Here is a 26,842-nt window from a genome sequence, read left to right as displayed (position 1 = left end):
GGTATATTGTGAATTCTGAGACTGTGCTAAACCAAAGTGTCATCCTGGATCTGCAGCATCTGCATCACCTGGGAACTTGCTGCAGATCCAGATCCTCAGGCCTCATCCCAGACCTCCTGAGCCAGAAACTGTGGGCACAGATGGGCTCAGCAATCGTGTCTTCCTAAGTTCTCCAGATGAGTCTGCATACTAAAGTTTGAGAATCACTGTGCTAAAAAGACAAAATCCATTCAGTATCCAGGATTTCACTACATTAAGTGTTTTCTGCCCTTGGGAAGCAGGCAGCGTTGTCATGAGATTTCTTTCATTCAACTCACATTAATGACACTAGCAAAGGACTACAGAGTAATAGAGAAATAAACCAAGCACAAGCCCTATCCTCAAAAGCCGTGTCTACACTGTTGAATGTGAACCCTGTGACTGTATTTATTACCCATTAAAGGCTAAAATGAAAAGAAAACAGGAAGGAAAGGAGGGAATGACTGAATAGCTAGAAAAAACTGGAATATTTCTTTAACAAAAGTCGTATGTCCAAAAGTCATAAAAACCAGATATTTTTAATTGACCTAGAGAAGTGTGAATGGAATAGTATTTTTAAAAGATTGCATTTTCTCAACATCTTCAGAGTTCCAGGAAGTGTAACAATTACCTCATGAAAGAGGTAGTATTATTCCCATTTTTAAAGATGAAGAACCTAAAGTTTCAAAAGCAAATAATTTACCCAAATGTCACACAGCTAATAAATCACAAAGCTAGGGTTCACATTCAAGCTCATCTGTATCCTAAATTCATCTTCTTCCTATCATGGTATTCATGTGCCTTTTAGGGCATCTTTGTTTTACGTATGCCGTTTCATCACAAAGCTGTGGAATTTTACCTGTGCAAGTATGACACACTACCATTCCAATAGAACTGCTGCAAACAGCAGGGGTAGGCATTAGGGATTCACCAGCGGGAGGCACTGCTTCTGAAACCCAGATCCGTTTCTGACTCACTTTGAAAGGCTATCAGTAAAATCAGTTGTGAATTTAAAATTTATATCCAACCTTCAGGCCTTTTCCTCTCCTTACTCTGGGTTGGAGTCTGTCAGGCAACTGTAAAGAAAACTTAGGAAGGCACGACCTCTAGTGGAAATGCTTAAAACTTCTAATGGTCTTGCTGGAGGGTTTCCCTTCTACCTCTTTGGAACAGAGTTAGGAATTTTTTTATTGGAAAGTTACTCTCAGAGCAAGCCTTGGGTTTGTTTCCACATGTCAGTTTTGTCAAAATTTCTGCATCACAATCACACCACACCTGAGTTTTGGATCTTTTTAACACCTTTCTCAAGCAGGCACCATCTTTTAGAAAAATGCGTTCACTTTTAGTCTTTTCCCACTTAACTATAAAACCTCACTTAACTGGCATTGTGATATGACTGTTTGTATTTAACCCATCATGTCTAAAATTCACCTCTGGGATAGCTTGTATTGTGCACCTCTCTTCAGAGAGGCGGCTTTGGTTTCAAGGACTGAGCTGTAATTGCGTTCACCTCTGAAGGCTCATTGCTCAGCTGCCAAGTCAGCCTCTCACTCAATCCTCACTGACCCATATATGTGCTCCAGGGTGAGGAGTGCTGTGCTGGCCAGCTGTCCTTAAGGAGTCTCGGCTGGTTACATAATCGCTTTGTCATGTTTAAGATTGAACACAGGACAAAATCAGCCATTATCTGATGAATGGAGGGAGGCAGGGGATGTGAAAAAATAACAGAAATCTAACAAAAAGGTACTTGTTTTCTTTCACAGCAAAATGAATAACAGGAAGATTTGAGATGTAAACGAATTCCCCAGTTGTGAGGAAATGAGAGATGCTATATCTCTCCTGAATCTTGATTACCATCAGGTTTCCCAAATTTACCGGAGTTGTGTCTTTCCTGACTTGAAGAGCAACTAATCTAGGCTCTTCAATATTTTAGAGAATTACTGGTACAGTAAACCCCTTCCTCTGACTTGATAGATTGGCCTTTCTTAATTCCATGCAGTTAAACTTTCTGCCTTGAAATTGATGGAGGGAGCAGATGGTCTCATTTTTTAAAAGCATTTCAGCATCGCTAGTTTAAAACACATACATGTCTCCTCAAACATGATGCTTCAGTCCTTCTAGAGTGGAACATAGGGACCTGTATTTTTTTTTTTCTCTTTAGTTTTTTAATGTTACATTCAAAAAATATGAGGTCCTCATATATCCCCCACCCCCCTCACTCCACTCCTCCGCCCATAACAACAACCTCCTCAATCATCATGAGACATTCATTGCATTTGGGGACCTGTATTTTTAACAAACTCCTTGGTTAGAGAGCCATGTGTGGAGTGGAGAGAGCCCTGGATTGAGACTCAGGGACTTTGTTTTTGTTGGAATTCTTTTTCCAGCACCTGTACATAATGTGTCACCTTTGCCTTTTTGGCCTCAGTTTCCTGATCTGTACCATGACAGCTAGAGTAAATAAACTTGAAAGTCAGTTCTGGCTCCATTTATCTGTGAATGATTCACTTTTTGTGTAGGGGGACACGTACAACTTGGACTTTATCCTCTGGAGTCTTAAGAGTAACAACTTGCAGCTGATTTGAGCAGCATCCTTCCACACTATGAAGTAAAAGCAAATCTCTTATTTTTCTTTTAATAGCCCCCATTTTAGTAAATAATTTCTGACTAGGGTATTGAATCCACTTTTCGTACATCACTCCTGACTCTTGCTAGATTTCTAGATGTTGGGGGTTAATAGACAGACCTTCTCTCAAAACGTAAGTTTTTCACTTCAGTGTGTGAAGAGAATAGAGTTCTGAGTACCCACTCTTTGCCTTTTACTTCTTTATTGAGTCAGGCATGGAATTAAAAACAACAGCAACAATTGTACCCTCTTTCAGATGATCTACTCATGCCTTTAAGCAGAGAATTTCAGCCTCCCAATAGTGCTTTGGATGGTTGTGCTTTAAGCCTGGTATCTTTTGATGTGAGCATTTTTCAAGTTCAAACAATCAAGTATATTTTTAATCAAGCTACTGAAAGTAATTATCAGGTAGACAGTTGTGTCTCAGAAGAATATTCTGCCCTTTATTAGTCTGTCAGGTTGTCAATACTTTTTTTTACATTTTGAAAACCATGTTTGATCCCTTAGTCCTTCCCTGAACTATAGTTATGGGTGTAGTTGTACTAATTTGAACTTTTGTATGCAATTCTCCAGTTTTATACAAAGGAAACACTTTTTTAAGACTAAATTGAGTCATTTTTAAATTATTATTATTTAGGCAGTACCAGAGATTGAATCCAGGACCTTGTTCCCCATTGAAAATTCGAGGTTTTTTTTGTTTGTTTTTAGGAGGTACCAAGGGTCGAGTCTATGACTTCATACATGGGAAGCCGGCACGCAACCACTTGAGCTACATCTGTTCCCTCAGTCATTGTTTTTTGAAATAACGGTTCAGGATGTTACTGTTTTGTTGTTTGGAAACTTGATTGAGTAGTAGTGTTTGAAATAACATTGTACTGGTTTAAATGAAGGTAAAAACAAATATAGGCAAGTGATCATTTTTGGTATATTAGGTATTAAAACATGAGCTACACAGAAGATTCATTAATCATTACTAAGCATATAATTATCTGGCACTTCAAGATAAGCAAGTTATTTCCAGGAATGATGTGTGTTTATTTTGCTGGTATATATAGAGCAAGGAGCATTTAGTTAGTAATCTAGCATAGGCATAGGCCTATAGGTGTACCAGCTATAGATTGCCCCCAGCAGTGCAGGCTTTACATTTTGAGCTCTTGTCTTTCTTGCCTGCCCATCCTGCAACAAAAGTTACAACTTTGTAAAGAACCCAAATGATACCCCCTACCTTCCTTCAAAATACTGGTGCATGATCTGATTGATTCTTTGTCTCATTTAGGCCAGAGAACAGTGTAGATATCTTGTGTCCTCTTGGCTGACAGTCAGCTGCCAAGAGCCTCTGCTTCCACAGATGTACAATGAGAGATGTAATTCCCTTCACAGAATTGTCAGATGCAAATGAGTAAATGATTGTGGCCATTCTCCGTGAACTGAAAATCATCATATATTAAATACTGTAAGGGAATACTTGTTTTGATTCTTTATATGAAATCAGGTAGTTTCAAAATCAATTTCCTTAGTGTATTTATTTGTAGTTGAAATGAAACAGTTTTGAAGAAAGAATGCTGCCTTACTCAAGGACTAATTCCCCTGCCTCTTATTCTTGGCACCTTTCTTATTCTTGGCACCTGAAGTGTTAGTCCTGAAGTTTCAAATCTCAGCTGCAGCAAATGTGAGCTGAAACCCCATGCCCTTGCATGAGGGTTTCAGTATGTACTGGGAATCCATTGTTAACCACTTTGCCTGCCAAGACAAAGAATCATTCAGTCTTGGTTCAGCACAGACTGAGCCTGTCAGCTCCTGAATTTCCAGGATGATTTCCCCTGGGGAACCTAAGGGCAGAATTATGAGTCATTGGGTTGTGTCTGGGGGCAATAGACCCAGGGTGATGCTTTTAATGTAGTCATATCAAGCCTTAGCTCCCAGCTAGACTGCATTTTCCCAGAGGTTTCCTTGTAGGATTTTGACTTTGGAGCCCAGCTAGAAATTCTCAGTGAGTGGAGTGTGGGTGCCATCTACTGGCAGGTATTGAAAATTGGCTAATATGAAGGAATTAATTTATTTATAGGTTCTATTCATACATCACATGGTTATAATTTTTAGTTTTTTTGAAGGGGGAGATATGTGTCAGACTTTGATCTCTGATCATGCTATAATTACATGGTAGCTTTTCTCCTAACCCTTCTAAGATTGGTCACTGAAAATTGATTCTCTGGAGAATATCCTGAAGCTAAGTCATTCTCAGAACAAGAGGAGATGCTTCTGAGATAGCTAGTTAGTTGATGGTCAGCTCTTTAATAGGCTTCTAGCTTCTCCCTGCCATCTCTTCAGTGTTTGTAATGTGATTCTTTTCCTTGAATATATAGTGGAGTCTCTCATCATTGTGGAAATGACAGTATCAGATGAATTCTGTCAGTCTAAGTGTATCACTCTGACAGTTTTCATTCTAGAAGAGTCCAGTAAACTCTGTCTTTAGGCCACACTATTTGTTTATTCCACTGACATATTTTGAACCCTTTTGTTTTAAGGTGGGAGATATACTCGTTCAGAACCAGGATACTGACCGGTAAACAAATAATTGATAGATCAGGATCAGTTCTACTCTAAAGAGAGTATGGACAGGATCAGTAAATGGAAAGATTAAATATATTTTTCAAAATATATTCCGTACAGATTGGAGGAAAAAGACAGAATAATCCCAAACGGGGACTGGAAGTAAAACACTGTTTTGGCTTTTGAATTTGATTTAAAAACTTTGAATATGGACAGGTGGGTCCATTTGAATAAAGCTCTGTTCTGAGGGTTAGATTCTTGGAGTAAGCTGGGAAACTTAAACCTTATTCCCCATTTTTTTTTTTGCAATTTGAGGAATGACCCCCCCATCCCCAAATTATATATATATCTTAAAAAATACTTAGGTTACATAAATGTTGCATAAAAATATAGGGGATTCCCATATGCCCTGCTCCGTACATCTCCCACATTTTCCTACATTAACAACATCCTTCATTGTATGGAGCATTCATTATAATTGACATTTTGGAGCATTGCCACTAAGCATGGATTATAGTTTACATCGTAGGTTAAACTCTCTCCCACACTATTTTGTGGGATATGGCAAGATACATAATATCATTCAGGACAAACCCCAAGTCCCAAAAATGTCCCCATATTACGCCTGTTTTTCCCTCTCCCTGCCCTCAGAACCTCCAGTAGCCACTGCCTCCACATCAATGATACAATTTCTTCCATTGCTAGAATCACAATAAGTCTATAGTAGAATACTAGGAAGTCTACTTTAGTCCATAGCTCATTCCATAAACCTGAGGATTCTGGAATGATGATGCCCACTCCACCTCTAATGGGGGGTGGGGTGGGCTTCGATCTCATGGGGCAGATGGATGGGTCTCTCTTGTTTGCAGTTATACTCTCTTGGTTCTTGGGATGATCGTTGTCCATCATCATCTCCTTGTTACTTGTCCTGGGTGAGTCCAATGAACTGGAGAGTAAATGCTGCAACTACGTTGAGATTCAGGGCCCAGCTGGCACATGGACAGCCCAAAGATTTTAGTCTCTCAGACATACACCTATCAACCCTAGTACTAATATAAGGGACAGAAGAGCCATGGTTAGGGAAACCACAATTGAGTCCATCTCTGTCACACGGGGGAACATAAATTCCAAAGTAGTGCCCTCTGGCAAGGCATCAAAATCCTGAGCTATCTGCCCGGGCTGTAGTGTCTGGATGTTTCCAGAGCCTTCAGGAGCCCCACTATTTGAGGTGGTAATTACTTTGGCAGTCAGTGAGATCCTGCTAAGACATGCATAAGCATAACCTCTGGAATGATCTCCAAACTCACTTTGAAGTCTCTTAGCCATATAAACTAATTTTCCTTTACATTTTCCTTTTTGGTCAAAGTCTTTTTCCAGTAGAAATGCCCCCCCTTTTTTTTAAAGATTTTTTTAAATTTATTTCTCTCCCCTTCTTCTCCCCCTCCCACCCCAGTTGTCCATTCTTTATGTCCATTCCCTGTGTGTTCTTCTGTGTCCGCTTCTATTCTTGTCAGTGACACCAGGAGTTTGTGTCTCTTTTTTTATTTATTTTTTATTTTTTATTTTTATTTCTCTCCTCTTCCCCTCCCTCCCCACCCCAGTTGTCTGTTCTCTGTGTCCATTTGCTGCACACTCCTCTGTGTTTGCTTGTATTCTTGTCAGTGGCACCCAGAATCTGTGTTGCATTTTGTTGTATCATCTTGCTGCGTCAACTCTGTGTGTGTGCAGTGCCACTCCTGGGCAGGCTGCACTCCTTTCACACTAGGTGGCTCTCCTCCCGGGGCGCACTCCTTGCACGTGGGGATCCCCCAGTGGGACACCCCTGCGTGGCAGGGCACTCCTTGCGCACCACAGCACTACGCGTGGGCCAGCTCCACACGGGTCAGGAGGCCCTGGGTTTGAACCTTGGACCTCCCATGTGGTAGGCAGATGCCCTAACCACTGGGCCAACTCTGCTTCCTCGTGTCTCTTTTTGTTACATCATCTTGCTGCATTAGCTCTCCATGTGTGTGGCCGCCACTCCTGGCAGGCTGAACTTTCTTTCGCGCTGGGCGGCTCTCCTTACAGGGCGCACTCTTTGCGTGTGGGGCTCCCCTACGCGGGGGACACCCCTGTGTGGCACAGCACTCCTTGCGCGCATCAGCACTGCACGTGGGCCAGCTCCACACGGGACAGTGAGTCTCTGGGTTTGAACCGTGGACCTCCCATGTGGTAGGTGGACGCTCTATCTGTTGAGCCAAGTCTGATTCCCTGAAATGCCCCTTTTTAAGAAGTATATGAATCTTCATCTCTCCAAAGTTCTCTAGAGCTGGAAGAGAATCTAATTTGCCCCTCAGGAAATGAAGAGAATTGAATATCAGTAATGCAGGATATAAATGGGCAGGGAACTCGCTGTAAATGCACTGGAAAACAAAGTTTACTGAGCTGGGAAAACTGATGAACACACTTTGAGAACTGTTCTCATAGTTTCAGAAAATGGTCTTTGAATGAGCAGATTAATCTTGTGGGACCTTCTGGAGAGTTGAGTGGAACTATCTCAGAACTTGTCAGCACTCATCTCAGAGTGTCCCAGCTGGGGAGGCTGGAACCTGTGTCTGCTGATTCCTGTCCTTCCTTGATTGAGGTTTGCCCCAGCCAGGGTATTAGTTCTCCTGGTTCATTTTCCTCTGCCCAGAGCAGACATGGCCCCCTGATGAAGGAACCAGAGGGTCTCTGGCTCTTGAGGAGGAAACTGCCAGCTTTCAGGAAACCACCTACTGTAGCTCCAAGTTAACATGGGGATGGACTGGGGACACAGGGCAGGGCATTCGCGGCATCTGTTACACACAGATACACACTCAAGATATTCATTTAATAGGTATACACGCGTATTAAGAAAAAGGTAAAATTAAGTGGTCTGTCATAAGTTATTGTTAATTTTGTTTAGATGTGAGAAATGGCAGTTATATTTTTTAAAAGTCCTTTGTCAGTTAAAGAAATACATTAACATGTTTATGGTTGAAATGCTATATGATGGCTGGGTTTTACTTTAAATATTACAGCAAAAAAATTGAAGGGATAAATAAAACAAGAAGGGCAAACTTAATTGTTGAAGATCAGTGATAGGCACATAGCGAATTCATATTATCTCTTCTGTTGTGTGTACTTAAAATTTCCAAAGTAATTTAATTTGAAGACAAGGCCTCTGTGTGTATGCCCAGAAGCTTCTGTTTATTTGATTGCCAACTATGAACAAGACCATACACTGAGTAATTTGGTGTATGTTTTCTCATATTATCTGCATGACTACCCTACAAACTTGTAGTTGTTATTCTCAATTTCATTTAAGGTCACTGAGGCACAGAGTGGCTAGTACATTGTTCATGGACAAATTGGACCTGAATCCAGGTTACCTTGTTCGTTCTATTCCAACAGCTTACTATCTTGTAAGCTATCTTGTATCTGGTCTTCAGCAAAGACCATCAATTTTTAGAATTTTAGGTTTAAGTTTTAAAAAGGAAGATAGTAAAGAGTTAGACTTTTTTTCCCCACCCAACTTTTGGATTATTAGTAAATGGTTTTATAGACATATGATGACACATTTCATAATGTGTAGCCCCAGTTGCATTAGGGTTGATTGGAACAAATGATTACAGTCAGTAAGCGGTTGCCTTCTAATACCAAGGTATGTACTAGTCACTGCAGTAATAGAAGCTTGACTCCTTAGCAAAGAGACTAATGACTGTGATAGTGTCTCTCGGTTGCTGAGTGTCTCTTTGCCAGGTTCTGTGCCAGCTGCTTTGGTATCTCATTTGGAAGGGAAAGTAAGCCACAAATACAGCCCACTAAGACAGGAGATACAGCATGAGTGCTAGGTGCCTTGCACAGGAGTTGGCAAGGGACTTGGGCAAGGGCGCAGGGAAGGGCTGAGCTCCAGGATGCTTCCATGCAGAGGAAGCACCTGGACTAGCAGCTGTCCTGGTCCAGGCTGGGAGAGAGAATGCTCCATTCCTTTCTCTTCATCTAACATGTTTTCTATGTCTTGTTTGTGCTAGAAGCTTTTGATCATCTTGTTTAATTAAATCTTCAGACAAACTTGGTGGAATAGGTTTTGTTTGCATTCCAATTTTGTAGATGGCAGAGAGAGGAAAGAACATGGAGAGTGGGGACTAAATATCCATTATTGGGATTTTGTAACCGTATAAGGAAGGTTTTATCTTTTTATTTCTTTTTTTTTTAATGAGGAATCAGAAACGGATTAAAACTTGCTGTGCTCATTTAAGTAGTACATGGCAAACTTCAAATTCAAACCCAAGACCGTCTTACTCTGAGTCCAATGCTCTTGCCCCACATAGTGTCAAAATGAGGAAAGATCAAGGAGACTTCTTTGAGAAGGCATTTTCTGAATCAGACCTGTGTACTATGTTCTGATTAATAGGCACCACATGCATGATTTGATCCGTTTTCTGAGAGGTTAAATAAAATTAAATGCAGTTATCTCTGAAATTATGCCAACTAAAGCTGACTTTTTGACTTATAAAACATATTAATATTGTTGTTAATATCAGTGGTCATTCAGCAGGAGATTATTGAAAAGCTGGTACATTCATTGGAGTCAGACGTACTTGCACAGTATCTTACAGTCTATTTCTTTGGGAATATTAATGGCATCTTGTGAGGCAGATCAGGCTCATTGTTCCTAATGGTAAATGTATATAGTTAGACACATTTTGTTTCTTGCCCAAGGTCTCACTAAAGCTTTGACCAGTAAACGCACAAAGCTGGCACTTTGCACTGAGACCTCCACTTCTTACCTTCCAAAAACCATTCTGCATTCAAGTCTAATTGCATCACTGTCGCAGGGAGAAGAGAATATGTATGTGGCATTCTGACCTTAGTAGCAAATGGAGGAATGTTTAAGACGCCACTGTTAATCTGCCATTAAGGCATTGTGGCCTTGGATGAGTCATTTGTTCTTTCTGAGCTGCAGTTGGATTTTTTTTTTTTTACTGACAAAATGAGAGACTTCAGAGAGATGATTTTTTAATTTTATTTTTTAAAGATCCTTAGATTACATAAAGTTTACATAAAAAATATAAGGGATTCCCATATGCCCCACTCCCCACATTTCCCACATTTTCCCACATTAACAACATCCTTCATTAGTGTGGTACATTCCTTGGAATTGATGAACACATTTTGGAGCATTGCCACTAAGCATGGATTGTAGTTTACACTTAGAGATGATTTTTGGCCATGAACCAGGAAACCTGTTTAAAGCCTTCCCAAAATTGGAGTCATTAAAAATTCCATACCGTGATAACCTTCTAAGAGGAAGGTATCCATGCCCATGTCTGAGAACGTTTCTCAGAATGTCAAGTAAGTATGACAATATTTCCTCCTATAAAGAATAAATTATATTTTTATAGGAAGATTTTTTTAATTAGAGAAATTGTGAGTTTACAAAACAATCATGCATACCATAAAGGATTCCCATACATCACCTCACCAGCGACAACCTCGCATTGTTATGGAACGTTTGTTTCAAATGGTGAAAGAATATCATCAAAATATTACTGCTAAGTATAGTTCATAGCTTGTATTTGGTATATTTGTCCCACAAACTACCCTATTGTTAGCACTGTCTGTTCATATTGTGAATTTGTTATAATTTATGAGAGAACATTCTCATATTTGTACTTTTAATCACAGTCCATTTTCCACCTTGGGGTTCACTGTGCTGTAATATGGTCCCATGCCGAGTACAATCCATCCAAATCTCATTGGCTCCCAGTTTCATCACACTGTCATCAAGTCAATTTTAGAATGTTTTCATTACTCCAAAAGGAAAAATCCATATCTCCTCATGCCCCCCGTAATTGACCCTTAGCATTGATATAGTACCATCTTTGCCAATGATGCAAAAAATTACACTCTGTTAACTATAATACATAAGTTACCTTAGTTGTATTTTCCCCATGTTTCACCATATTCTTTTTTTTCACCATATTCTTAACACCTTTTGTAGAAGAATATTGTTATATTGTACTATTAACAACAATTCTTATCCACCACTGAGTTCACTATGTTATACCGTCCCTAGATTATCCCCTTTCTTTCAATTGACATTTACATCCCTAGACTACTACCCCTTTAAGCCACATCACATTTATAAATCATCAGTGTTAGTTTTACTCACTGTAATGTTACCGTCAACTCCTATTTCCACACATTTAAAATAACTTTATTAAAAATTCTACATCCAGTAAGCATCAGCTTCACCTTTTCAACCCTCACTCTATATCCTAGTAACCTATATTGTAGAGTTATATTTCATGCTTCATATTTAAATCGCATTAGTGGAACCATACAATATTTGTTATTTTGTGCCTGGCTTATTTCATTCAACGTAATGTCCTCAAGGGTCATCCATGTGTCCCATTTCATTTCTTCTTACAGCAGCACAGTATTCCATCATATGTATATACTACTACAATTTGTTTATCCATTCTTCGGTTGATGGACTCTTTTGGACTGTTTCCATATTTTCACAAAATTATGAACAATGCCTCTGTGAACATTGGTGTGCAAATATCTGTTCATGTCCTTGCTTTCAGTTCTTGAGTATGTCTAGTAGCAGGATTGCCGGATCATATGATGGATCTATATTTAGCTTCCTAAGAAACTGCCAAACTGTCTTCTACAGAGGCTGCGCCATACTACATTCCTATCAACAGTGAAGAAATGTTCCTGTTTCTCCACATCCTTTCCAGCACTTGTAGTTCTCTGTTGTTTTTTTTTAAACAATAGCCATTCTATAAGGTGTGAAATTATATCTAATGGAAGTTTTGATCTGCATTTACCTAATAGCTAGTGATGTTGACAATTTTTGATGTGCTATTTCGCCATTTGTATTTCCTCTTCGGAAAAATTTCTATTCAGGTCTTTTGCCTATTTTTTTATTGGGTTGCTTGTCTTTTTATCGTTGAGTTGTATGATCTCTTTGTATAATATGGAAATCAAACTCATGTTGGATATGTGGTTTCCAAATATTTTTTCCCATAGTCTGCCTTTATACCTTTTTGACAAGTCATTTGAAGCACAAAAGTGTTTAATTTTGAGGAGATCCCATATATCTATTTTTTTTCTTTTGTTGCTTATGCTTTGGGTGTAAGATTTAAGAAGCTACTGTCTGCCATAAGATCTTGACGATATTTCCCTACATTTTCTTCTAGAAGTTTTATGGTTATTGCTTTTATATTTAGGTCCTTGATCTCTTTTAATTTTTGTGTGAGGTGTGAAATAGGGATCTTCTTTCTTTCTTTTGGATGTGGATATCCAGTTCTCCCAGCACTATTTGTTGAATAGACTCTTCTTGCCCCAGCTGGGTGGGTTTGACAGCCTTGTCAAAAACCACTTGACCCCAGATGTGAGGGTCTGTTTATGAACTCTCGATTCAATTCCTTGGTCCCTATGTCTGTCTTTATGTTAGTACCATGCCAATTTCATCACTGGTGCTAAGTAATGTGCTTTAAAGTCAGGCAGTGAGAGTTCTCTAATTTTCTTCTTCTCTTTAAAGATATTTTTGGCTATTCAGAGCCCTTCTAAATAAAATTTATAATTGACTTTTCATTTCTAGGAAAAAAGGGTGTTGGAAGTTTTATTGGGATTGTGTTAAATCTGTAAATCAATTTGGGTAGAAATGACATCTTATCAATATTTAGTCTTTCAGTCCGTGAACACGGAATGTACCTCCATTTATTTAGGTCTTCTCTGGTTTCTTTTAACAATGTTTTAGAATTTTCCGAATAGAGGTTCTTTCTGTCCTTGGTTAAGTTTATTCCTAAATACTTCATTCTTTTATTCACTGTTATAAATGAAAATTTTTTTCTGACTTCCTCCTCAGATTGCTCATTATTAGTGTATAGAAATGCTGCTTCGTAATAGATACCCAGCAAATGCGGGACAAATGAAAATCACTGCCATCCTGGGCTTCATTGTACTTATCTGTAAAATGGGGATAATTCCTCATGGGTTGAGGGAATTTACTGAAAAATATGTGTCTGATGGTATGAAATGGATTTCTACAACATGGATTAGTATGAGAGGATTTCTGAGTTTCAGAAAGTCCCAAACTTCAGCTTAAAACTTATAGGCTATAACCCTGCTTCTGAAATGTTCATAGTACATATTGACTTGGAGGAATAATGACAGACTCTGTAGACACTGGAAATATTTAAGAAATCATGAGTAATTATATATTTTTTAAAACACACTGTTTTCTAAAGTTAGTTAATTGTCTAGATTTATGTCAGAACATTTGATTATAATTTAATCTCTCACCTTTATTTTTCACAAATACATCCAAATATTAAAATGTGTCAAAACTAAAAAAAAAAAAAAAAAAAAAAAAAAGAAATGCTGCTTGCACCTTGCCACTTCGTTGAACTTATTAGCTCTACTAGCTTTGTTGTGGATTTTGGGGGATTTTCTAGGTATAGGATCAGATCATCAGCAAATAGCGCAAGTTTTATTTCATTCTTTCCTATTTGGGTACCTTTTATTTCTTTTTCTTGCCTAATTGCTCTAGCTGGAGTCACAGTTCAAAGCAGGGCCCTGCTATCCAAACTCACTGAAGAGAAAACCACACTCTGCCCCCTGCTACACCGTCTCTCTTCCCAGGGAGGACTACATCTGTTCTCTTCTGAGTTGGCCACTGTCAGCCACAGGTTTTACCGAAGCTGGTTGCCTGCAGAGTAAGGGATTGATACCATTCCTGGCACTGGTTGAGTAACTCGGGGCACTGGTTGAGTAACTCGGGGTTTTGCTTTCTGCCTCTTGGTCTGTCTGTCCCAGCTCCTCCTGGATGATGCACGCAGTGCTCTACTGGTCTGCAGACTCCCAGAGCAGCTTCCGCAGACAGCTTTTGTCCTTCCTCTGTTCTTTTTTGCAGGAATTAAACCCTGCCAACCTATTCTGATGCCATTTTCACAGAAGTCTGAAAGACTTTATATTAGTTATCCACTCCCCTAGGGGATGTATGAGAATCACAGAAGGGCTTTGTCAACATCATCCCACCCTGTACCCTTAACCTAGCCCCAAGAGTCACCATACTATTAAAAATATCACTGACATAATAAAATGCTGTTTTTGGTGTTCACCACATAAATTGGGGCCAAAAAGAGGTAACTCTTTTATATGAAACAGTGAATAATATTGAGATAATCAGGTACCCAGAAATAGCCTTTTTTATACACATAGTCAGAGATATAGAGACATAGTTAAATTTTATCTAATTCTAAGTTTTAATTACATGGCATAAAACTTTACCTCTTTTTTGCTTCAACATAGGTAAGGTTTTCAAAAAGGAATCTATACAAGTACTGATTTCACTTACCTAATTAATATTTATTAAGCTACCTCCTTAAATTGAGTAAGGAGACCAGACCTTCTGTGATGGGGCTGTGAAGATGGGAGAGAGCAGAAATATGATCCTTAGTTCTTGTGCTCTGGAGTTAAAAATCTGGTTATGTATGTTTGAGGGATGTAGGTTATGTGATTTGAATTCAGTGGAATGTGATAAAGTTTTATTCACCAGAAGATGAGGAAACCAAGTACAGAGTTTGGGTTTCACTTAAAATTCTAAAGAAAATCCACAAAGAATTAAGTGGATTATAGGAAACGTATTCCTTAAACTCGAAGCCCCAGTACTTGCATAAAAGAACAATACTGTCTTAAGCAGAAACTGAAATAAACTGAAATTAAGGGGTGGAAAACTTCAGGCAGGGAGATTGGGAGGCAGCTTTACATTAGTGTTTTTAAGAACAAACATATGCAAAACTTGCCTGAAAAGAAGAGACCCACTCAGGAGAAAAAGTTATTTCTCCATCCCTCCTTTTCTTCAGTGAAGACAACTCAGGGGTGTGTACATATCTTCCTTTTGTTCTCAGTCGTGATTTTGGATAATTTAATTGCTAACCAAACAGCTAGAATCTTTGATGTCTTACCTTCACATATTTGCACAAAGAATAGCGAATCAGTTCAGTTGTGGCACTTGTTGGAACTTGGATTGGCTCAAGGTCAGAGTGTAGCTGAATTTTTTTTTTTCTTCCTCTTTTTCCCGCCCAGTCTCTGGCCAATTCTGTAATTCAGTTGCATGACAGCTCCTTTTGGCATGATAGCTGATATTGGCTTATTTTCACCTTAACTTAGCCTAGGAAAGTTCTCCAGGAGGACATATGGGCTTTTAGAATGCTGGGGAAGGCTCCAGAGTGTGTCACCAAATCACTTGTAAAACTGCAGACTAATGGGTTCAGATGGGCTAAATGTAAATACAAATGTCACAAGGGATTATTGGCCAAAACAATGTGGCCTTAGGACTTTGTTTCTAACTTCTGGTGGCTTAGCAAGTGAGCCTCTGCAGTGGATCCCTCTGCTGCTCAAGTTCTCTTTGCTTTAAAGGAAGAAGTCTCAAAAAATCCCATGACTCCTGAATATTGGAATTTAGCCAAATACTTCTATGGCCTTTTTGAAACAAAGGCCAACATTTTAACAAGGTGTATAAACAGCAGTTCGAAGGAAAAAGACTATTTTATCATTGGCAGGAAAGTGCCTAGTGTATATATTAATAGGTTAAAAACTTTTTCTTTAATCCAAGAGAGGGCAGAAGGGAGTTTTAGCTCATTTCTCCAAACAAAATTGTGACAGTCAAGGCAAAATTCAGTGACATGTTTGTAGACTTAATTATCCCCTGACTGTTAATGTACAATTAACTGTGTTTGTGTAGAGAGGTTCTAGCTGTTGTGCTCATAGCCAATTTGATTCTGTCTGGCCAAAAGGACATATAGAATTTTGTGTTATTTATCCCTAAAAGAGGACTACAACATGATGCCCAAATAATAATAGCATCTCTAATCTAATCTGATCTTAATTTATTACCCATGAAACAGCATTTCATGATTTTTCACATATATCTCTTTGAATGTAACTGCACCTACAGGTGAGTGTATAAGGAAAATGATTTTCATAACCTGCTTTAGAATCTGAGAAATCCATCAGCTCATACCCAGGGTGGTAGTATTTTTTTACATTGTAAAGAGGAAGTTTATATTGAAACATTATGACATTTGAGAAATACATTTTTTTGGTGTTTATGATAAATACCACTCTTTATTGCTAAAACTTGCTTTTTTAAAAAAAACACTAAAAGCTGAAAATAAATTTTCCATGCTGAATTTGCAGTGAAGGTTATTTTTGTTCAGTTAATATGGAGTATTATACATTGGATTCCCCAGGAAGCAGTCTCTGGAATTGGATTAGCATGCCAGGTATTTATTAAGGAACACCCTTGGGATCAACACATGTGGAAAGGGAGATGAAGGAAGCAGGATCCAGCAGAGGGAGAAATGGAGTTTCCCTTCAGGCCCAATGTCAGCCTTTGTTGACCCCACAGAGAAGTCTGGCTTAGAATGGCCCTTCAGTGTATGCTGCGCTAGGTTACTTCCGCATTGATCAGTTATTGGCAGTGCACCCACCCCATGCCTAACCATGGGCCCCAACGTTGGTAGAAGTGGCTGTCTGCAGCTGAGACGATCCCTAAGGTTTTGGGGATCCAGGTGGTACATTGCAGCGTCCAGCACATGTAATCTGAGAAACAGCCCAAGAGGCCAGGTAAACTGGGTTCTCTTTCTGATTACTTGTTGATTCTAGCATTGGATAACATTGATTGCATTAAAGAGAAAAGTGGTAACTTACTATATTCCTATCTGTATGGAAGGAATTGGTGCTAAATAAAAGATTTCATGGTTAATATGGTTTGGAAAATATAATTTTAAAGAGTGAAAAGAAGATATTTCTGTAAATGAGTGCCAAATTTTGATTTATAATGATAGAACAAGCATGTATATGTGGTTTATTTATTTGCATTGTGATCATCCTATGGAACAACAAACTACAATGATTAAAGTAAACCATTATCCATGTGGTGCAGCTGTGCTCCAAAATGTATTCACCAAATGCAATGAAAGTCCCATGATTATGAAAGAGGTTGTTGATGTGGGAGGAGTGGGTTGAGGGGGTGGGGAGTATATGGGGACCTCTTATATTTTTTGAATGTAATATTAAAAAAAAACAACAGAAAAAAACAAAACAAAACAAAAAAATTAAAAAAAGAAAAAAATAATTGCAATGAATAATGGGATAATAGTTTGGTAGCTTTTTTGCCATCTTTGGGGGGTGGGGGGAGTTGTTAAATCCCAATAGTGTTGCTGAGAGCTTGTCAGACAATGAAAAGCGAGAAAGTATATAATAAAAGGGCAAGAGGCAGGGGATATAAATGTGCAAGTTGTTTGTGGAAGTCATTTAGTCTAGACTTTTTAAAGCACTTGACGTTTGAGCCCTATTAATTTCATCCATTCCTTCCTTTATCATTCAGTTGTAGCTTCAGTTGTGTGCCCCCTCGTGAGACTCTATGCCTGCTTAATACAATTTGAGGCTTGGTTCTCACCCTTAAAGAGCCCACAATCTCAGTGAAAATCACATTCATTACTATCACCACCAGTCTCTTCAGTAAAGTCTGATTTAGGAAGACATCAAGCTCACAGTGCAGGACCTGAATTTTCCAAAATTCTAATTTTTCACTTGAAAGCTCCAGTTTTATCATTGTCATTAAATATTGTTACATTCCTTTCATAAACATGAGCTCATTTCATTTTTTTAAAATTTCATTTTAAATATTCATACATGAACATACATAAATAATAAGTATATAGTAAAAGTTATGAACTTACAAAATAAACATGCATAACATCATTCAGGGGTCCCCAAAAGAAAATATCTGTCAAATACCCAAGTTTGGGTAACCATCGTTTATTAGCTTATCAGCTATACTTTAAAGTAAAAATGGTGTTCCATGAGCAAAGAGATTGGCTTAGCTTATCTCATGATTCAATCACGTAAGTACAATTTCTGAAAACAACTTTTGTGTTTGGGTGTACAGCAGAAATGCTTTCTGGTTACTTCCCACATTGTTACCCAAGGTATTAGAAAGATATGTGTACAAGGGTACGTTTTACTAAGCTCAATACATTCTGTATTTAATGCATAAGACTCCTATGTTTGTGCTTCCTAAAATGGCATTTTCTCTATCTGTTCCCAGGAATGGTGCAAAAGCTGGACCAGAAACTTCCAGTGGCCAATGAGTACCTGTTGCTCTCTGGAGGAGTCCGGGAAGGTGTGGTGGACCTGGACTTGGATGAGCTTAATGTCTATGCCCGGGGGACTGACTATGATATGGACTTTACTCTTCTGGTGCCAGCCCTGAAGCTGCATGACCGTAATCAGCCTGTGACACTTGACATGCGCCACTCAGCCTTGTGCCACTCCTGGCTGAGCCTCCGGCTCTTCGACGAGGGGACGATCAGTAAATGGAAAGACTGCTGCACCATCGTCGATCACATCAATGGTGCTACCAACTACTTCTTCTCCCCCACCAAAGTGGCTGACTGGTTCTATGACTCTATCAGCATTGTCCTGTCAGAGATACAGAAGAAACCCCAGCGAGGGATGCCAAAGGTGGAAAAAGTAGAAAAGAACGGGACCATCATCTCCATCATTCTGGGTGTGGGCAGCAGTCGCATGTTGTACGATATTGTCCCTGTGGTCTCTTTCAAAGGCTGGCCTGCGGTGGCGCAGAGCTGGCTCATGGAGAACCACTTTTGGGATGGGAAGATCACTGAAGAAGAGGTCATCAGTGGGTTTTACTTGGTGCCTGCTTGCTCCTACAAGGGTAAGAAGGACAATGAATGGCGGCTGTCCTTTGCCAGGAGCGAGGTGCAGTTGAAGAAGTGCATCTCCAGCAGCCTCATGCAGGCCTACCAGGCGTGCAAGGCCATCATCATTAAACTCCTGTCCCGGCCCAAAGCTATTAGCCCCTATCACCTGCGGAGCATGATGCTCTGGGCCTGCGACAGACTTCCTGCCAACTACTTGGCTCAAGAAGACTATGCAGCACACTTTTTGCTGGGGCTCATTGATGACCTGCAACACTGCCTGGTCAACAAGATGTGCCCCAATTATTTCATCCCTCAGTGCAACATGCTGGAGCACCTGTCGGAGGAGACGGTCATGCTCCATGCCCGGAAGCTGTCCTCCGTGCGCTCAGACCCTGCGGAGCACTTGCGCACCGCCATCGAGCATGTCAAGGCCGCCAACCGGCTGACACTGGAGCTGCAGCGGCGAGGCAGCACCACCAGCATTCCTTCCCCGCAGTCCGACGGTGGCGATCCCAACCAGCCTGATGACCGTTTGGCCAAAAAACTTCAGCAGCTAGTGACTGAGAACCCGGGGAAGTCCATCTCTGTCTTCATTAACCCTGATGATGTCACAAGGCCCCATTTCAGAATTGATGATAAATTTTTCTGAGCTTTTGGCTGTCCCTCCCACCCGGTTCTAGAACTCTCATAATGTATAGTGTGGTTTGCAATGCTGTCTTTCTGTTTTTTACATATCCAGCCTAGATTGGATCTGTTGAGAACAAATTTTAAGTTTCCTGGTTCTGCAGGATGGTGCAGGCTCTGAAAAGTATATTACTATTTCATATTCTGCCTCTGACTTTTTTGTCATTGTTATTGTTTACTTGTTGTCATTAATGTCATAGAGTATTTTTTGTCTAAAGGAGAACTTGAGCCATAGGTGAAAATGCCCACGAATCCTCTTGCATTTTTCTGTTTCATACTTTGTGCAAATTTGTTAAGGGGGATAGAGAAACAATTGCTTTCTGACATTTAAGGATTCTATTCTTTTTGTTATTTGTTTCATTTCTTTATTTTTTAATGAGCTTTCATTACTTGAGAGAATTGTCTGAACCTGGGGACGACCTGACATGTTAGCTGGATTTCTCTTCCACCAGTGGCCAGAGTATCCCCCTTTTTCCACCAAACATTGTAGACTTTGAGCGTGAATGTGCTACAAATGGTGTTTTGCAGCAACTTCACTGAATGTAATGGTCCTCAAATCAGAATTTGGGTGGCTTAGAGGATGTGGTTAACAGCTTTCCAAATAGAATTAAGGTTTCCTAATGTTAGTTTTTGCGTGTGTAATTATTTGAAGCCTTATTTAAATCCTATAAAGAACATACCATTATAATTGTTATTTGCACTAATGACATCTTTGCCATTGTCAGACTTCCCATGTGTGTCTCAATATAAAATTAACATCCACTGTGGAAATGCTGTCATTTTTAGTTGTAGCCCATTTCTCTCAATCAATAGAACGATTCTTTGCATTGGTTTAGCTCTCCTTTAATTGTGGGGTCCCGTTTTGCCCTCTTTGATTTTCTGGTTCTTTGTTTTAGAGAAATTTTTCAAGCTTTATACCTGTTAATTGACTTTATCTAAAGCTGGAGGAAATATTTACTTGATAAAATGGTGTCTTTGTATTTATTACTCTCTTACCTCCATAGAGGTAAGCTTTTTTGTAAAGTCCTCTTTACCTTTGCTGAGAGTTTTGAAGAAAACTGGCAGGAAGAATTATAACCCCCCAAATAGAAGGTATGCCTGTTAGAAAGCAGGCTTTGCCTTAGAGCAGGAACCAGGAAATATCCATGGGCGGCAGCTTTGGTATAGGGTGTCTAGTCTTTGTGAATAAAGTTGCTTGCCAGATTGAGGTGCTGGGAGGCATTGGCTCCCTTATTTGATGAGGACTCGTATCAGACTGTGGTCTTTGAGAGGTCAGGGGCCTGCCCATCTCTCAAGGACACCCATGATGTCTACTCTTGGAAAGGTCAAGCAGCGTTTTGGTTTTGATCTTGAATGTCCAGATTTATTGGTTGAATTTTGGCTGATTAAAATCAGGCATATGCTGTCTTGGTTTTTGCATGGGAATTAATGTAATGCTTATAAATGAAAATGAATTCATTCAACCATCTTAAGTCAAACACAAAAGTAATAATAATAAAACATACTGGCCTTGGAATTTGTTGTTGTTTTTGCTAGTTTGTAATCTGGAAATTATTTGCTTCCTGGCAATACTGACAGTTTTCAGTGAATACAGCCCTGTCCTCTATTGTCTGCAGGCCATGTGTCCATGTATGGTGGACATCCAGCATTCATTCTTCCCTTTCTCCAGATTTTTCCTGCTAGTATATATCCATCCTCCACATAACCTATATCCTTCTCAGAATATGATTCCATGCCCAGCTCCATACATGTATCCTGATTGGCATAAACCAAACAATAAAAATCATTTCCCTGGTCACAGTTATTCATTAGGATTGGCGTGTGATGTAAGCTGCTCCAGTTGGGAAGGCTCTCGGGATTCAAGCTTAGAATGCTGGGTCAGAAGTCTGTACTCTCCCTGGACATGAAGGGGGAAGGCACTTGTCTCCTGTTACTCTTGGTACTGTCACACAAGCGTGGCTAGACCTTTAGGATGAAGTTCACGTTGGGTGGCACCATGGAGACATGGAAACTGGCATGAGCCGCCAGATCCGCCCTCTCAAGTCATGTCTCCTTTTCCACTGGACTTTCTAGTTGAGACAACAAATTCCCTGTGTTATTTTAGCCCATTTGAATATGGTTTGATCAAAATATTTAAATTGGTATACCAAGCTATTTCCCCATTACTTTTAAACTTTTGTAATTGATGTTTGTCTCCTTTCTAGGGGGAGATATCAGGATCCTGTACGTTTTATCTAAGATCTGGTTTATGCTCTCTGATTTAAGTCCAGGGAATAGCATAGCCTCTGCCAGTAATAACTATGCACGTGGAATAATTATACATTAGTCATTATGTTAAACTTTGCAGGTAAATAGAAACTTTATAAACCGTTGACATAGAATATTCCAACAGTTGTTGCTTTAAATTATAAATTGCTGTAACTGTGCTTTGACATCTCAAATACATTTAGCAACATCTGCAATATTTTTCTGTGTTTTCAGACAAAATTTCAGATAAGAACCTAGCTTCAGAGACCCTCAGTGCATTTTTTCTTAGATCCATGCCACCTCTTTGTCCAAGTGGAGGATACTACAGATTCTTGGGTAAACTTGAGAAAAAAATCCAGAGACTCCTGGCCTCTAGTAATTTTAAACCTATTTTACTCCTTTTAATTTCTGGAATTTGTTAGTATCTTAAACCTAGGATTCTTGATGAGATACTATGGATATGGGTAGAAATGGGGTATATTCTCATACATTTTGTCTGAAACATAAGCAAATCATTGAGTTACTAACCATTTTTTCCTTCTGAGTCCCAGAAGATTGGTTTTAAAAAAATAAAACCCTTCTGCTTCAAGTACAATATGACACCTTACGCCTGGAGTGATGATTTCAATGTTATTTAGGGCTGAATTTTGGGGGTATGGTAATTTACAAGCTGTAACTCAACAGGGTTTCAATCCTCTGAGAGAACCTGGTCTCACATATTTCCAGACTAGATTATTCTCTGCTCTCTGCCTTTCTATCCTTCTGAAATGGAAGCTGCAAAGCTGCAAGGGAAGGTTGATTTGAGTGGATGGAGCCAATTAGAACCAGACATTTTAAAAATAAGGATGTCTTTGAAATTACACTAGAATTATTTCAGAGGAAAAGGAGGCAGACTAAATTGTCTATGAAATATGTGAAAGCAGGGAACACGCTTTGGGGGTTGCTTCAAGAGATCCTCATCTCTTCTGTACCGTCCACTTCCACAAACACATGTATACACACTTGTTTTGCTTTACCAATTCTAGGTTTCTTTAGGCTGATGGGAAGAATTTAAGCCCATTGACCGGTCACAGCCAAATATTTTTTGGGTCAGATCATCATTACCTTGCTAGCAAAAGTTTCCTGACGTGGAGTTCAGTCTTCAGAGGGGAGGCTGGGAAAGAAAGGGAGGCAGCTATTGGATTTCTAGAGTCAGGTGGCTCTCTTATGCTCCAGAGCCCCTCAGTGGTCTTTGGGGAAGGTAACTGAATGTCCTTCCTAACAAACTTTCTCCAGAACCTCTTTGAGTTGTCCAAAGCACTACTTGTATGATTATTTCACTTCCAATCTGGTTATTTTTAGGGATCTTGGAAAAACTTTATTTCACATTCCCCATATAGTGACCTCAAAGGTAAACCTATTTGCCATTAAATGGAGCACAAAGTACTATATGGACTACAGGAAGGATGAATATCATTTCCCATTACCCTGCTATCAGTTAATTACAAATTTTTTAACATTAATTTGATGTTAGTTAATGTTACTCTGAGGAAAATGGCTAACTTTAAAAATGTACCTCTGGGGAAAGCGAACTTGGCCCAATGGATAGGGCGTCCCCCTACCACATGGGAGGTCCACAGTTCAAACCCCGGGCCTCCTCGACCCGTGTGGAGCTGGCCCATGCACAGTGCTGATGCACGCAAGGAGTGCCGTGCCATGCAGGAGTGTCCCCCACGTAGGGGAGCCCCACGTGCAAGGAGTGCGCCCGTAAGGAGAGCCGCCCAGGGCGAAAGAAAGTGCAGCCTGCCCAAGGATGGCACCACACACATGGAGAGCTGACACAACAAGATGACGCAACAAAAAGAAACACAGATTCCCGGTGCCGCTGATAAGTATAGAAGCGATCACATAAAAATACACAGTGAATGGAGACAGAGAGCAGACAACTGGGAAGGGGGGTGGAGGGAAGCGGAGAGAAATAAATAAAAAATCTTTAAAAAAAAAAATTGTACCTCTAGGAGTGGATGTGGCTCAAGCAGTTGAGCACCCACCTCCTACATAGGAGGTCTTGGGTTCAGTTTCTGGTGTCTGCTAAAGAAGAGAAACAATGAGCAGATATCAAACAAAAACAATGAGCAGACGAGCAGATGACAAGCAAAAACAAACAAGCAGGGGGAGTGGATGTGGCTCAAGCAGTTGAGTACCCGCTTCCTCACATGGGAAGTCCTGGGTTCTTGTTGCTGTTGCCTCCTAAGGAAAAACAAACAGACAATGAGAAAAACAACAAGGCAACAAGCAACAAAGAATGCATGATCTAAAACTTATTAGAATAAGTATTTAACAAGGGAGAATTTTTTACAATATGTCTGAAATTTTATCTTCTGATATACATATATATACATTTAAATTATTAGACATGGTAAGATCCATCTGTAATAATTTAGCTACATGCAATTGTCATGTTTCTTTTTCCCCCATATATAGTGATATCCTACTAGCAAATTCAAAAGCAGCATGTTTCATAAACTGCACCATTTACTCTATTGCACTAAACTTTTATAAAGATGTAGTATGACTCTGGTTTTGTAAGTTTGGGTTAACAGTTTTCAATCCACAAATTGGGTCCTAACTTTCAGAATCACAGAAACCAAAGGGCTAAGTGTGGGTAGAGGAAAAAATCTGGTTTCTTTGACTTTACATCTTTATAAAGTGAGGGATTGAGGCAGCTCTTGTATAGCTTCCAGCTTTCACAATATAAGATTGCTGCAGTTTCCAAAATAATCTCAATTTTAGATTTAGTAACCCACCTATATAAATATTTTAGTATTCATCTTTAAAATACAATTGTTCATGTAGAATTTGTTCATTATTTTTTTTTAAAGATTATTTATTCCCATCCCCCTTGTTGTTTGTGCTCACTCTCTGCTTTCTGTGTATGTTGTGTGCTCTCTGTGTCTGCTCATTTTCTTTTTAGGAGGCATCAGGAACTGAATCCAGGACCTCCCATGTTAGAGGGAGGTGCCCAATTGCTTGAGCCACCTTTGCTCCCTGCTTGTTTTGTCTCTTATTGTGTTTCCTTGTGTCTCCTCGTTGTATCATCTTGTCAGCTTGCCACATCAGCCCATCGCATTGGCTTGCCGTCTTGCTTGTTTTTTTTAGGAGACACCAGGAACCAAACCTGGGACCTCCCATGTGGTAGGCAGGCACCCAACAGCTTGAGCCACATCCGCTTCCCAAAATGTGTTCATTATTTTTAATGCAGCAGCCTGTACAGTGGGACACAGTCAACAGAGCACCTGCTAACTAGTACAGATATTCTTGGTAGGTGCTAGATGCTTGGTACTCACAATAGTCTCACAATAACTCAAATAACTCAAATTACATTTAAGGAAATCAAGACTCAGAAGTCAGGCAACTAATCCAAATTTATATAAAGGTAATTAAGAGGTAGGGTAAAAATAGGATATGAACCCAGTTTCTGTTTCCAAAATTAAGAGATTTTCTACTATGCCATCTAATCCTAGTCGATTCTAATATCAGAATCTACTCTTCTTATTTGGGATAAATTCTATTATGTGCAGTCATAGAGGACCTATCTGCATTTAGATAAGTGGTAAATCACAACAGAACTTGGAGCCAAATTTCCTTCAGAGCTATTGATCAGTAGAATAGATGGATCATTTAGAAGAAGTTAATTTCTTTTCACTGACAGATCACCAGCACTGGAAAAGTTCTGGTTGGGGTAGGGAAGTGTACCAAATGACTACCGTAACTATGATTGCTGAGTTCAGAGGAGAGGACATTAGAAGATCCATTACTGTTAGCAAAACACTATTTTTTTTCCTTCTTCAAGATGCAGGAAGACTGGTTTTATCTTGGAAAAGGAAAAAATGTGTAGTTGGAAGCTACAAATGAAGGGTAACCAACAACTTTTGTGGACCTTTCATCTGACATTGATGTAAAATGAAATAAGCAAACAGACAATTTTGTATTTTTAAGATTATTTCTTCACTATTTTTGGAATATGATGGTGATGTTAAAAATTTCTGGGCATATGTTAAAAGCTTTGGTAGACTAAACCCCACTACAAAATATTGCCATTTACATTTTTTAATGCTTTTTTTTTTCAGGAGGTATCAGCTATTAAACTCAGGACTTCATACATAGGAAGGAGGTGCTCAACCAGTGAGCTACATCCTCTCCCCTACCATTTACATTTATAAATCTTTTTACAGAAGTTAGAATCTGAAACCAGCTTTCAGAGGCTGTCATAAAAAATTGTGAGGTATGGTTTTTATGGTGACCTAAATGGTTGACTCAAAGGACAAGATGCCGCCCCTTGATTATGACAACTGTAGCTATCTTGAAATAAACACGTTTCTTTTCTGATTTCTTCCAACATTGACCAGTCTGTGCTTGTAATATTGAAGTACATATCTGTCATCATGAGCCAAACTGTCCTTCGTTGATTGAAATAAATGCAAAAAAGCTTCCTATTTTATGTGATAAAATGATTAAAAATAAAATCAAACACGTTTAATCTTTCATTGTGATTGGCAGGCAGTTTCTGTAATGTTTACTGAAATTCACAATTGATTGTCGTCTGAAGACGAATCTGTTGAAGGAAGAACATTCTCTAGTAAGTGGAGAATATCAGGCTGAGACAACCTGGTAGATGATTAAATAGCACACTAGAGTAAGAGCTGAACCCCTTGGATTCAGTCAGTTCTGACATTAGCTTTTGGGCTAATCCCTTCCCTTCTATGAGTTTGCTCTTACCATTGTATATTCCAGTGTGATCAGTGTGACCATCAAGGACCCCTCCATAAAGAGTTGCTGGCTAGAATCATGAGGTGACATTGCTTTTACTTATCCTGTTTTAAATTTCACTCCAGGGAGGTCTAGTTATTCTGAAAACTCCCCAAAGCCAGTCTTTTGGTCAGATGCAGATCTCACCATGTCTTCCTCACAGCTGTATTTCTGGCAT

The 26,842-nt window shown here is 39.4% G+C and overlaps 1 protein-coding gene across 1 annotated transcript in view; it reads left to right on the top strand.

Moving 5' to 3' along the window:
• The window catches only part of MB21D2 (Mab-21 domain containing 2), a 120,133-nt gene extending 97,662 nt beyond the window's left edge, over positions 1-22,471 (top strand). Inside the window, exon 2 of the mRNA XM_004460850.4 lies at positions 18,330-22,471. Within this exon, the coding sequence (XP_004460907.1) occupies positions 18,330-19,594 (1,265 nt within the window). The 3' untranslated portion in view covers positions 19,595-22,471. The remainder of the gene's footprint in view (positions 1-18,329) is intronic.
• Positions 22,472-26,842: the final 4,371 nt, after the last annotated feature.

Source organism: Dasypus novemcinctus, chromosome 4 (assembly GCF_030445035.2).
Source record: "Dasypus novemcinctus isolate mDasNov1 chromosome 4, mDasNov1.1.hap2, whole genome shotgun sequence".
NCBI classification, from domain to species: Eukaryota; Metazoa; Chordata; class Mammalia; order Cingulata; family Dasypodidae; genus Dasypus; species Dasypus novemcinctus.
The sequence above is the reverse complement of the archived record's forward strand: the minus strand, read 5'-3'. Positions and strand labels throughout refer to the sequence as shown.